Source organism: Sarcophilus harrisii, chromosome 4, assembly GCF_902635505.1.
Source record: "Sarcophilus harrisii chromosome 4, mSarHar1.11, whole genome shotgun sequence".
Taxonomy (NCBI): domain Eukaryota; kingdom Metazoa; phylum Chordata; class Mammalia; order Dasyuromorphia; family Dasyuridae; genus Sarcophilus; species Sarcophilus harrisii.
Window position 1 is genome coordinate 151,628,445 of NC_045429.1, and position 14,950 is coordinate 151,643,394.

The window sequence follows — 14,950 nt, forward strand, 5'->3', positions numbered from 1 at the left end:
AGATGTAATCTTGCAAAGGAACACATGACCGTTAATATGGATAAGCAATCTAGCACTCATTAATGCATGAAAACTCATACATAAGCATAATGGAAGTCTACTGCTAGATACTAAATATCACATATTCCAAGTTGATAATGAGTAAGGAGGAGGAATAAAGTGATAGGCTCCATGTCCCCAAATGGAATCATTCAGCATGATACTAGGTTAAAAGATACCAAAAAAATTCTTATATCATGACATAGAAAGATTCTGAACTGAAAGTCAATAAGATCTGAATTTTAGTCCTGGATCTGTTACAAATATGTTTTTTCTGAACTCTAGTCATATCATTTTGACTTTTTAGAGTTCAGTTTCTCAACTACAAAATAGAGATTAGACTAGCTGACCATCAACGTCCTCTTTTGACTTTAAATACACTAAGATTCTACAAAGGTTAAGTCATTCCAACTCTGCCACATTCAAACTAAAGTGAATTCTCCAAGGATTGATTCTTTCTCCTTGAGAAGAGAAAATAAATATTAAGAAAACAAAATCAGAAACAAATGTGAAACAAATCAATCATTTAATGATCCAACTAGCTTTATTAAGCACTATCCAATGTTATATAAGTGCTATCCTTACAAGGGTGACATTTTCAAAGCATTACATAATATCTATGTTTTTAACACTGAAATTCATAGATCAAAACCTCATGTCCTGCTTTGAAAATGTTCCTAAGTATTTGGGAGAGATATATTTTTTTAAGTAGTATAAGAAAAATTTTTCCTCAATGTGAAATGAAATTCAAAGGAATACATGTGTGTATAAATAAACACACATTTCCTTAAATCATGTTTTTTGTTATTCTAAATAATAATAATATTCTATTATTCCATTTATCATTATTATTTAAAAATCAACATAAAGGTTTAAAAATTTTGGTTTTGATTTCACATTCATACTTGTGTGTTCATACATACATGCAAACAGCATATTTTTTTTAAAAATCATTACATGTAAATAAGCTTATCCACATTAGTCTCCCATTGACCAAACCCTAAATCCCCAAAAGATCTTCTATCTTTCCCATCTTTCACTTCTTTATAAAAGTGAATATATTAAAAGCAGTCATCAGTTTAAGAGAAATGATGTGATAATTCATTGTATAGCTGAAATTTAGTGGGTTTCACACTTTACCAAGAATAATAATTGACCATTATCATTTGTAATAGATTTTTTCCCTTCTCACCCCCAAGACAAATTAAAAAAAATCAAAACCAAAATTTTGAATGTTTATATTGATTTTTCATAATAATGAAAATAAAATATTGTTATTATTTAGAATTAAAAAAAACATGGTTTAAAGAAAAAAAAAATTTCCCTTGAATTCAGTCTGAAAAGTGCCCATAGTCATGATTCTATGTTTCAGAGAGCTCAGTACTTCTTTTGGTATTTAATCCATAGAAGATATGGGCGAAAAGGGTTACCAGCCTATTAGAAGCAAATGAAGATGACTTTTATTATTTTAATAATTATACTTAAATAACTATAATGATATTAATTACATATTATTGAGTATATAGCTACTTAGTACATAAATATAGTTGATGAATATAGAATATAATATAATTATTAACATAATAATTATCTGTAATAATACTTATTACATTAACAATAATTGCAATAATTCTGAGCAAGCCTGTGGTTATTTTGAAATCAAAGTCCCATTGTACATGATAAATGATCTGGCAGTTTCCTGTTAAGTTAGCAGAGCATTACGTTTACTTTCAATATTTGTTCTCATTTTATGAACATGAATACTTCTTTAGAACATTCTGCGTCAGGATTAATACAGGACCTTTGCAATCTGCTTGAGTAGAAAATAGAGGAAGAAATGAAATCAACCCTTGTTAAATAGTCATGTAATCATTCACATTTGAAATAGTAAAAGCTTTATGGAAAACTGGTCAGAGTGTGTGAATGCATTCCTTTCTTTATACCATATGTACAGTACACCCACACATCTAAGAAGACTTCCAGAACTCCTTCAATTTTTCTGGTTGTTGGCTTGCAAAATTTAAAAAGAAAGAAAGAAAAGTGAAACTGAAAAACCAAAACAATAACTAAAGTTTATCTAAAACAGCATGACAGCAAAACAGAAGTTTCGAAAAACAAAATTGTTGAATTGATGTCATATACTTACCTTGACAAAGGGTTCCCAGTTCTGCACAGCTAGTGAGTTCTGATGCTGGTAGTGGAATCAGGTAGGAACCTTAATAAATAGAAATAAATCATTACATACATGTGAATTACATTTTTTTTCAAAGCACACACATATAAATTAAAGACAAAAAGTTTTAGAGTGAAAATAGTCCCTAGAATAGGCATCAGCAGAACTCATGTTATTTTAAACATTCATTCATTCAAACACTCCCATAGTGGAAAACACACTATGTTAGTAGTTCAGGATAAAAAAAAATGTAAAATAATAACCTCTGGTTAATAATAACAATATATAATAATATAATGTCACAATAAAAATAACCTCTGAGCTTTTTATCTATTAAAAATTAACATGTGAATATATAGAAGTTTAGATTTAAAGACACAGAATGAGAGAAAGACCAATTTGAGAATTTAAAGACACAGGGCATCATGACTCCTCAGTTTATTTGCATGTAACTGCTTTAGAACTTGAGTAAATCTCATGAAATGAAAATTATAACTATTTAGAGACCAAAGGATGATTAAATAAGGGCTGTTTATTTCATAGGGGAAATTTAATAACTTGTTCTAAGTAAATAATGTCTTATTGAGGATCTCAAGGATTTTATTTAAGACACCAAAATCGACAGAAGAGGCTGGCTGGGGGAGTCTCCCATTCATTCTACAATAAAAATTCCAAAAGTATTCCCTGCTGAAGAACCTTCATTGGCTTCCAACTGCTTTAGAATAAAATGCAAACTCCTCTGCTTAACATTTAAAACACTTCACAATTTGTGCCCAGTTTTCCTCTCTAGGCTTATTGTGCATGGTCCCTCATTCATACATTCTAGAATTCAGTCAAACAGATTTTCTTGTTATTCCCTAAACTTAACATCCCATATAAGTGGGGGTCTCTGACTCCCTTAGAGTGTCCCTAGCTATATCACAGTAACAGTAAAATAAAGTAAAATAGAATGAGAAGGATAAAGAGGAAGTAGTGGAGGGAATCAAATCAAATTATAATTCTACCTCAATAAAGGACTTGAGCAAGAAGGAAGAAAAGAGTAAAAAAAGGCCTGATTTAATATTTCTTTAACTACTCCCCTTGAATCATCATTATTTTTTTAATGGTTTGACACTTTCACTTTCAATACTGTAATTCTTAAACTAAAACTCTTAACATCTCAATCTCAAATTTTAAAATAATGTCCTCTCTATTTTATTTATCACATACTGTATCTGGCATGATGCCATACATGCCTAACACATATTCTTTGGTCATCCACAGTATCCATGGTGAGTGTGCATTGAAGTCAAAAGGACACTGGACTGGGAGTCAAAAGATGTGGGTTAGTTAAGTCAAGGCTCTGTCCCTTATCAGCCTGGACCTTGTCAAATAACAATCTCTCTGATTATCAGTTTCTTCACCAGTAAAATTAATACTTTGCTCTAGACATTCTATAATGTCTTTCAAGCTCAGATGTTACATAAAATTTCATAAATTCTAGACTAGGGTATTTTTGATGTAATGATTCAGCTTGGCACATTGGAAAGGACAGTAGAGCTAAAATCAGAAGTACTAGGTTCAAACATTCACTCTGTCACCTTTTTAATTTCAAAAAGTCATTTCGCCTCTAAGTGTCATTTTCTTTATCTGCAAAATAAAAGAGTTTGACAAGATAAACTCTGAGGTTTATTCTAGCTACAGAGTTGTATTCTTATCTAGGTAACACAATCATGAGAAATAGGTATTTTTTTAAAATACAAAATTGTTTATTCTTAAATAGATGTGACTTTGGATAAAACATCTCATCTCAGTTTTTTCATTTGTAAAATAAAGAGATTAGCTATTTCTAAATTCCCTTCCAGTTCTAAAACAATGATCCTATGAAGTCATCATTAAGTAAATTTGACTTGTAAAGTACAATTGCAACCCAGTTCTAGTTTTAGAATAAAACAGAATACAATAAAAGGCATCCTGCCCAAGTTACCTATCCCAAAAACATAAGGTATAATTTTTGTTTATGTCAACTTTCTTCTCCTGACAGATTTACAAAACAGAAGATTGTTAAAGGAATTAATCAAGATAATCCTCTCTGGAGATATCAAAACATTAGGCATCAATGGAGGGCTTTGAGAAACTGACTCTTATGTTTGTTTCCATTTGCACACACTCCCCCAACCACTCTCCTTTCCCAATGAAACCACATTAATGTATTTTTGTCCCTTTTCTCCTGTTGATGCAATAAAGATTTCTGCTCAATATTAAGCTGCAACATTTACAGATGAATTTATAGATGAACACACCAACTCTAAATCATTGGTAAAACACTAGTAGCAAAAGCAAAAATCTCTCTCCCTCCCTCCCTCCTTCTCTCTCTCTCTCTCTCTTCCCCCTTCTCTCCCCCTCTCTGATTCTTTCCCTCTCCTTTCCTTTTGCTTTTCTTTTTCTCCCCTTCTTTCCCTTCTTCCTCCCCATCTCTCCCTTCCACCCTCTCTTTCCTTCCTCACTCTTTTGCTCCCTCTCTCCCCCTCTCTTTCCTTTTAAAGATTAAATAATATTATTATCATTAGCAACAACTATTGAGCATAATTCTGTAATCTTTTTTACTAGAGAAGCTGAGGATAGTGGATAGACTGAGTTTAGGAATACTGAGCTATGGTAGGGCTAACACATTAAAACTTCAATGTTGATCAGTGATTGGATTAAGTTCATAAATGACTGCTGCATTTATAGTCAGAGCAGGGGATGGAGAGAGAGGAACACAAAGAGAGAAAGAAAGAAAGAAAGAAAGAAAGAAAGAAAGAAAGAAAGAAAGAAAGAAAGAAAGAAAGAAAGAAAGAAAGAAAGAAAGAAAGAGGGAAAAGGAAGAAAGGAAGAGGAAGAGAGAAGGAGAAAGGAGAATAAGAGAGAGAAAGAGAGAATTTTTCACAAAATAAACAACTATTCTATATAATTTATTGAGCATCATACTTTCAGTGGAAAAATTATCCTTGCATGTAATTGATATTTAAGGGTAGATTGCACAATTCCAAAGAATAAAATATTTCACCAAAGTAAAATGATGATTGCTAAAATCTCTGGGTTGTCCTGATATTTTGAAAAAATAATAGAAAACTGCACTCTCTAAACTTGAACTTCTATGGAATTTTAGTAAAGTTGAAAAAAAAAGAAAGGAGATAATGTTGATCAACTAGAAAAGAAAATCTGAGATAGTCTAAGTGAAAAGTGGTATAAATTAATGCAGTGCTACTCAGGCTGTTCTGCAGCAGTTTAGGATTCAACAAAAATAATGGAAAGAATTATTGAGAAAAATTTTATACCAGTGGTAGTTTTCTTCTAAAATGTCTAAAATAATCTTATATGATATGCAACACATGTACAGCATAAATAATTACATACAACTTTTGTTCAGTATGAAAATAGGCTTAACTTGCTCAATCTGTCAGGGCAGGAAGAATACTAGACAATCTGGAGAATTTAGTTGGGACTGAATTCAATATATCAAGTTAAGTCTAGGACTATTTCTGCACCTCCTACTTGCCAGGCACTGTTCTAAGCACTAGGAATACAAAGCAAGAATGGGGGAGGCGAAAAAAAAATAATTCTTGCTTTCAAGGAGCTCACACTCTAAATAGAAGAGGGAAGAGATCACATGCAACTATCTATGTCCAAACAAAATATAAACAGAATAAATCAGAACTATCAGGAAGATGGTATCAGCATTAAAGGGAACCTGGAAATGCTTTTTAGAGAATGTGGGATTTATAATGAGACTTGGAAGGAAGTCCAAGCCAGGAGGTGGAGATGATGAAAAAGAGAATTCCAGGCAAAGAACGCCAATGCAAATACACAGAATGAGGAAAATTCAGTGCAAAAAATATCAAAGGAGGCCAGTGTTACATGGAGAGGAGAATGGCATAAGAAGACTGGAAAGGTAGGAGGGGGCAATTTATGAAAGGTTTTGAATTGCAAAACAAAGGACTTTTATTTGATCCTGAAGGCAATAGGGAGACACTAGAGTTTACTGAGTCTGGGGAAGGGTGGTGGTAATAGATTACTTTAGCCCTTAGATGAAAGATGGATTAGAGTAAGAAGACATTTGTGAGGCAGCAGGTTAGGATGGGGGAAATGGCAATATAAAAGGAGAGAATGGAATATAGACAAGTGACATTATGAAAGTAAAATTGACATTGATTGGCAATATATTAGATAAGGAACATGAGAAAGATGAAGAGTTAAAATCTGGTTTCAAACCTGATTAACTACCTTTGCACAGAAATAGAGAAATTTTAAAAAGAGAGGATTTGGAGGGAAAGATAATGAATTTACAGTTTTGAACATATAAGATATCTAGAAGACATCCAGTTCCAGATGTCCAATAGACAGTTGAATATGTGAGATGAAGATTCAGAAGAAAATTTAGGATTGAAAAAAAAAAGATTGGAGAATCATTTACATGTAGATGACAATTAGAATACACATTCATCAAGCAAAACAATATATAAGGAGAAGAGAAGAATATCTTATTAGAGCATGAAGGACCCTGATCAGAGCCCTAGAGCACAGATAAAGGAAGCAGGCATTATCCAGTTGAAGATCCAGCAAAAGGGACTGAGGGGCAGTCAGACAGGTAGGCAATGCCACAAAACTAAGAAATTAAAGTGTCAAGAAGACAGTGGTCAACAGTGTCAAGTGATACAAAGAGGTCAAAGAAGAATGGTAATTGAGAAAAGGTCATGTAAGCTATCAATTAAAAGAATATTGATAACTTTGAAGAAAGTTGTTTCAGTTGAATGACCAGAATAGAAACCATACTTTAAAAGAAAATAAAATACTAATTGTAAATGGCTTTCTCAAGGAATTTAATCATGAAAATAAGGAAAGGGATAAGATGACAGCTAGCTGGAATGGATGGATGGCAAGAAAGGATTTTTCTTTTTGGTTGTTGTTGAACTAGGAGACTGAGTCAGCAGTTTCTTACCTCTTTGATTTTTCTTCATCTATAAAATGGAAATGATAATATTTGCATAGTTGTTCCAAAGAACTACTGTGACAAAAAGCCAATAGAAACTCTAAAGTCTACTATAAATATAAGATGATATTCTTTTTCTTTTTTATTATGGCACGATTTTTTAATCCTCCCTTATCAGGTCAGTGTGTCTGAAATGACCATTTCCCTGACCAATATGTATTTGGTTCCTTTAATGTATTTCAAACCTCCAAAGTGTTCCTTAGTCAAATTACTTTGGGAATTCTGGTTAGAATATGGAGTTCTGATAGCCAGTTAAAAAAAGTTAAAGGAAGAAACATCAAATAAATCATTATAACATTTTTAATAAAGAGTACAATAGTGTTAACACAAGCTTTCAGAATTCATTGAGTCAAAATGTTCCAATCTTTAAGAAGAGGAAATCTTTTTAGGAATTTATTGTCAAGAATAAAATCATTAATATATGTGTACAACCTATTAATTTTTTGATCAATAATGGCATTAACTAGTTTGGGAACTTTAATTAGCTTAATGAACTTTAGCTATGGTATATCTCAAACATGTCCAAAACATGTCTATTATACAAGGCATATTGAAAAATATGTGTATTTATGTACATGTGTACTTATCTGTATATATACACACAAAGAGAAATGTCATAAAATGAGACAGCTACTGAAATTCCTGAACAAAAATTATTTCTAACATTATAAAGATGCAAAGAACCATATAAATAACTAAAAATTCAGAGTTTTCAAAAAAAGAAACATAAGGAAAGTAAAACTAAGTAAAACTTGTTCAAATATTTAAATTCAGCAATATTTTTAAGATGTCCTCAGAAATTTGTGAAAATGCATACAGATTTTTAAATATCTAAAAATTTTATTGAGATATTCACACTGACTGGGATACTCATCAAGTATATCCAAGGTGCCACAATTTTAATAGTAAATGTTTTGTTTTACTGTCTTACTTTTGAATTCTAAATTTATTTATTTTAATAATTCACACTTGGAAAAATCATTACACTTTCTATTGGGAGTTGATCTTGGAATAAAACTGCATATTTAATACACATGACCAGTTCAATGGAATGCTTGGAATGCAATCCTATTTCTCCAATGGTTATTGTATGATCATTAGTTTTAAGGAAATGAATTTTTATAATCAGAGAATAGCAATGCTTTGATGACGAATAAGTGGGGGCACAGAAAGGTTAATACACTAATAATACACAGTTCCATCTATTTATTTATTGCAGTTATGCTTAGTTAACAAGCATTGAAATAATCTCTGTCACAGGTATTTCCTGGCAATTTATAACTGACAAAGTCCTTCAACTCCCAAAGCTGATCATTAAGCAGCAGGAAATTCCCTCCCCATCATATGTTCAAACATAACCCAGGACATGAGTAAAAGAAATGATGCAATTAAAAGTCACTTTGAATTCAGGAAGATTATTGTAAAAGTAACAGAGCTAAATTCCATTGAGCATATGAACATACATTCCTCAAGAAGAAGTATGTATTTAGTCATCTGCAAGTTATACTTCTATACACAATCCATGGATATATGCTGAAAATTGTAAGATTTGGGTGAGATAAAGTATTAGGGGAGGAGTCTCAAAGATGCTGCTAAATGAAACATGGAAACTCCAAACAAGGTATCCGAAGAATTTTCTTTGGTTATTCCACTCTTGTTATACTGACAATACAAACCTGGTTCAATTCAATCAATTAATATTTCTTAATTGTACACAATATGCTTCCCTAGTGACCTATCTGAAACATCACACAAAAGGCCTAGAAATTAGGAAGGCCTGTCAATTATTAAGAAGGAGAGTTAAGATGGACAAAACCAAGGGTCACATCAGTTAGTCTGAGATATTGAAAAAAAAATGAGTCCTCCAGTATATTGAATGAATTCTCTGTGGAGGATTTAATGAAAGACTTGGATGTGAATTAGAAGATGTCAAAATTTGATACGTCCTAGTGAAGATAATATCACAACTCAGTCCAAAATGGGCAACTGAGAATATAAATAAACTATAGATCCCTCTTTCTCAGAGGAATTAAAGTCCAAAAGATTGCCATCCATGTGTACACAAATAATTTTAATACAAGGGAAAGTGTGATAAGCATAAACAGAAATGCAAGGAATATGCTAGAAAAAAAAAATCTGAGAGATCATTTTACCCTGGGCAAAAGGAAAAGAGGGAAATAAAAGAGGTTTAGGTGTCAAAGGCTATTGAAAAGATCATAGGATTTTCAGTCAGAAAATTGGGCTTCAATTCCAAGTTCTACCATTTGTTGCCTATATGGATCTCTATTTCCTCATCTTCAAAAAGAGGAAGTCCGACTTGAGAACTAAGGTTCCTTCCAACTTATGATCCTACATGGTACCTCAGTTTGCCCTTAAAGGAATTTCAGTACTTACAAATGGTGATGGTTGGGGGTTGAATGAGACATTTAAAACAACAGAGATGGAAGTTGGTTTGATCTTTATGGTTAGATCCACAAGGTACAACCTTACTGATGATACTGGTCCTACCTATTTGTCCTGTGTATGTAACTAGTCAAAGAAGAATGAGACTGAACCAGGGAAGAAATTCTATTTTTTTCTCCCAATACTTAAAGAACAGAAGCTCTGGGCTACTAGAATTGGGAAAAGATCTGTTTAAAGGTGTCACTATGAAGAATAGAAAGCAGTCGATTTAAGTAGTTCATGCCTTGACCTTTTAATGACTGCCAAGGGTTTGGCAAAATTAGGCATCTAAACCAGAGGGCACTCAAATCCAGGAAGTGCATGCTGGCTTCTTCACCTGGTATTTGCTACAGTGACTGTTGGATTTTCTAGGAGCTGAACCATGTGGTTAAGTTTGAAGGTTCAGCTTGTGATAACTTTAGAATTGGGAAGGGCTAACTGGGGGAACACCACCCAGCCCTCTGAGCATTCTGGAGTCTCTCTCTGGAAGAGGGTCATAAGTGACCATCTTTCCACCCACCCACCAGGAAATACCTCAGAAGTCACATCACTTTAATTGCCTTCCTACCTCCTGCAGGGAAAATGTGGGCCAGACAGTCAATAAACTTAATGGGAGAGCAACCAACAGGAGCTAATCAGTTCCTCAGACTGAGAAGGTCTTAGGAGTGGAAAGAAGGGACAAGAAGCTCTCCTTTTCTAGGTCTCTCTGAATCAGGTCTTCATAGCTGTCTTATTTTGTTTGAAGTGCTGCAAATTCTTTCATGTACTGATATTCTAAGTTACCACTATTTTACTCCAAAGCCAAGCAGAAGTTATTTTGAGATTCAGAATCAGTTCCCTTCCCTTAGTGTGAATAATCTGGAGTTGACAGTGTATGTAAAATGTTGTTGATTGTTTCAACCTCTGATTTCATTGGTTTAGGAAACTGCTGGTGAGGAAAAGATTAATCAGACGCGACAATTACAAAGATAATATGATCCTTGACTACATTTTTATTAACACTGGGAAAATAAGATTTCAGTGTTTTACTTAACTTTACTCATTCTGCCATCTAACATTGTGCTTCAATTAACAACAACTGTAATATGAAATATCAAACATAACCAAAAGAAGACACTATAAGAGGTCAAATGGTTTGCTCCTGACATTAAACTTTTCTCTGCTGCTATTTAGAGTCAGGGTCCTTTCGGATCTCAAGGATTACTTGTAAAGCAAATTTTTATGTATAAAAGCTATCAAATTTTTGTCTCAATGGCTACTGATCTTCTCTATTTTTTTTTAGACTTTTAAGGTGGTTTAATTCCAAAATAACAGCTCATTAACTTAACTGCTTTTTTATTTAAGCAATATTTTCTAAGCATGAATGAGACCTTTATTGCTATTTAGCACTTTCCACTGATTTAAATCAAATTATTAACTTTTCTATTTAGATCATATGGTGACTAAAAAACAGAAGTATAAATATGTTAATGATAGATCACTAAATATCATGTGACACATAGGAAATGAGGAATGATGAGACCAGAAGGCTTTGATTAAATGCTTTTAAAAAAGAACAAAGCCACCCCATAGCAAAAAGTACATTATGCAGAGCTGAGTAGGCAAGTTGAAAACGAACAAATATACTTGAGGGGGGAAAAAAAAACTTTCTCCTTTTTAATGACAAACATTATTAATTTAATGCAGACAAATACATTTCCTGAACAATGGGGAGGGGCTCAGGAAGGAAAGATATTTTACTATACATACTTACCACAACTTAGGTTGTTTTCAGCTTTCAGAACTGAGGTCGGGATATTCCAAAAATCATTTTGCCAGTCGACAACGTTCCCTTTCACATTACAGCTGAGGTTGGACAGAGTTTTGGAATTCATGGTAAAATTCCAAAGACGAAAGTTGTAAATGTCCCCTTTTAAAGAGGCTATTTCATTTTGGTTGGATCCCAGCAGCAGTTTCCCATTCCCAGGAATAACTTTGCTAATGGTAGAATTGCATATAACTGTTTCATAGCTCCTTTTGAAATTCACACTGACAGAGCCTAAAGAGCTGTTCCAACTTAGGCACAGTTGTTCAAAGTTTTCTGTGAAAATGTCTTCATTTGAATCTACCAATAACACCTTGTTTAGCAAGCATTCTACTCCAGAGATGGAGAGGAAATAGCCCCTTTTGGCCTTCCCAAAGCTCAATAATTGTGTTGATAAAGCATCTGAGTAGGAGAAAGCTATCCAATCATTGTCTTCATTGCCAATTTTTGTTGCTTCGAAGCACACAGTGAAGGCACTAAGTTCTGGAATCGAGACAGTTTTTGCAACAGATACCCGGTTAGCATCTGTGGCCTGGGGGATAATGACTTTCTGATTCCTCAGGGACACGGCAACTAGGACAAAACACAGCAACAACAAAAGAGAGAATACAGAGGTGCATATTAGTTTCAGAATAGGGACTTGCTAAAACCTTTGATATATCAGATCCCTTGGCTTTTAGATCAATTCACTGGAACCCTACTTTTCTCTCATTCTTTGCCACTCCCACCCTTCCTTTGATCATCCCATTATTATCGCCAATTCATTGCCAATAACCTTCACACTGGGTTTCGTCACTTTTCCTTGAGGATCACTTTCTAGTATAATTGTAATTTCTCCCTTGAGTAATTTCCTAGCCTAAACACTCACCTCTATGAGGCTTTCTTTTCACTAGCTATTTGCAAGCAATGGGAGCAGATACTGAGTTATTTATAACATGAGGCAACACAGAGAGGCCCAACAAAGGGAATCCCTACTCATTCAAAGTTTTGGCCAGATTACAATTCAAAACTCTGGGGAACAGAAACGGCCAAGTCACTAACTAGCGAACAGATTTCAACATTTGAACTGTGGAAAACACCCACACATGATCAGGGAGGCTATAATTCTATGCAGTTTCTACACTTCAGTATTATAAGATTCAGAAAGGGGAAACGGCAACTTTATTGGCACATACTTTTGCTTTTGTTTTCTTAATTAGGAGAAAAATATTTTTTTTAAACCGTGTGAATGCAATACTTTTCCAATTGTATCATCTATGCCATAGATATTTCCACTTCTCTTCATCATAATATGGCGAAAATGAAATTAGATTTCTTTCATAGAGATTAATGAAAACCTAACTAGCCAAATTTATCAAAATGGGAATGGAAATGAGAAGATACTTAATACACTAGTCAATCTGTTTCCCAATGCCATGGTCTTCAGCCTCTTAACTTTACTACTAATCTTCTTCAGTCCCTATACATATATAATGTATAAATTAATGATGTTAAATCTCAAAGAAAGTGCTGAGCTGCATTTATAGAAAGGAGTTTCCTCACCCACAAGTTTCCTATACCAGTAAAATCATGGGTTTAGCTCCTATTTCATTCTTGGTGAGGAATCAGTATAGGAATTTGGGAGAGTTGCTGCTGTGATGAGTAATTTGTACAAATGTTCCATTGATTTCAGAAGTATTCATTCAGCATTGAAGATATTTTGAAAGGAGTGCCACTTTTCTGGCATCTATTAAACTCACCAAGTTATAGGCATCATATCTTAGGAAAAACATTGATAAGTAATAAAGTACCCAGATAAAGTTAAGCAGTTAATGTGAAAAACATTGAGATAGGTTGGAAGGGGTGTGTGTGTGTGTGTGTGTGTGTGTGTGTGTGTGTGTATGTGTGTATGAGTGACATCTATCTTATCATCTAGAACAATTAACTACCTGTAGCTCACCAGATAAGGTCAAAAATTATCAGTGAAACTACAGGTTGTGAACCCACCTAACTGTTTATCCTATATTACTCCATCCTTTTCACAAGAATAGATGAGCGATTTTGTCTTTCTTTCTATAAAATTAAAATTAGGGTTACTGCTCTGGAGAAATGGGAAGGAAAAAGATATAAAGGTTGAATCTCCCTTCATCAAATTTTCAACTGTTTCTCATTTAAATAACTCTAGAAAATTTTGACTCTCTCAAGAAGGACTGTATGGGAACAAAAAAATTGAAAGAAAACATATGAATAAAAGCATGAAAAGGGGGAGGGGGAAGTCTGTCTGAAGCACCAGAAAAAGGGGATATATTTCTGATTTCTGTTTTGCTACATTTGTCTAAGCAAAATATCTAATACAAAGTATTAGTCAGCTAGAAAGCCTGAAAGTTTTCAAAATAAAATTCACAATCCTGTGAGATTTGAGTGAATCAAGAATTACTCCTACATATATCCAATAATTGAGTAGGAACCTAATTGCACTTCAAAGTAGTCATTTTCATTTTTGGATAATTTTAATGGTAAGGAAGTTCTTTCTTATATTAAGTTGAAATAATTTTCTTGATCACTTCCGCCTAGCTTTCGATCTATCCTATAGAGCTAAACAGAAAAATTATAATTCCTTTTCTACAGTATCCCTTAGTAATAGAGATTAAATAATAAAGCTGTAGAATAATAATAAGTGACCAAACCAAGGATAGGTTTTCGGATTCTGAATCTTTCTCCCCTTAGGTTCCAATCCAGTTTGGTGTTGATAATTAAATATAGATTTATAATTACTTGGATTGGGTTAGGGTTCATAACAATTTTTTTTGAGGCATTTGCCCTCTACTGATTAGAGAAATACAAATTAAGACAACTCTGAGGAACCACTATACATACCTTTCAGATTGGCTATGATGGCAGGAAAAGATAATGATAAATGTTGAAGGAGATGTGGGAAAACTGGCACACTAAGACATTTGTTGGTGAAGTTGTATACTGATCCAACCATTCTGGAGAGCATTTGGAACTATGTCAAAAGGCCATCAAATTGTATATACACTTTGATCCATCAGTGTCTCTACGGGTCTGTATCCCAAATAGATCATATAAAAGGGGAAAGGACCCACATGTGCTATTGTTTTTGTATTAACAAGGAACTGGAAACTGAGTAGATGCCCATCAGTTGGGGAATGACTGAATAAGTTATGGCATATGAATGTTATGGAATATTATTTTTCTATAAGAAACAATCAGCAGGATGATTTCAGAAAGACCTGGAGAGACTTACATGAACTGATGCTTAGTGAAGTGAGTACAACTAAAAGAACATTATATACAGCAACACCAAGATTATGTAATGATCAACTCCAATGGATGGGGCACTTTTCAACAATGAAGTTATTCAGGTCAATTCCAATGGACTTGTGATGGAGACATTCATCTGCATCTAGAGAGGGGACTATGGGTATTGAATGTGGATCATAACACAGTATGTTTACCTTTTTTATTGTTATTTGTTTGC

At 33.5% G+C, this 14,950-nt stretch overlaps 1 protein-coding gene across 4 annotated transcripts in view; it reads right to left on the minus strand.

Annotated features, from left to right (window-relative positions):
* ADGRG6 (adhesion G protein-coupled receptor G6) overlaps positions 1–14,950 on the minus strand; it is a 179,275-nt gene that overhangs the window by 75,438 nt on the left and 88,887 nt on the right. For all 4 annotated transcript variants that reach the window (XM_031964186.1, XM_031964187.1, XM_031964188.1 and 1 more), the window contains exons 4-5: positions 11,419–12,042; positions 2,186–2,254 (exon numbers count right to left, since the gene is read on the minus strand). In XM_031964186.1, the coding sequence (XP_031820046.1) occupies positions 2,186–2,254; positions 11,419–12,042 (693 nt within the window). The remainder of the gene's footprint in view (positions 1–2,185; positions 2,255–11,418; positions 12,043–14,950) is intronic.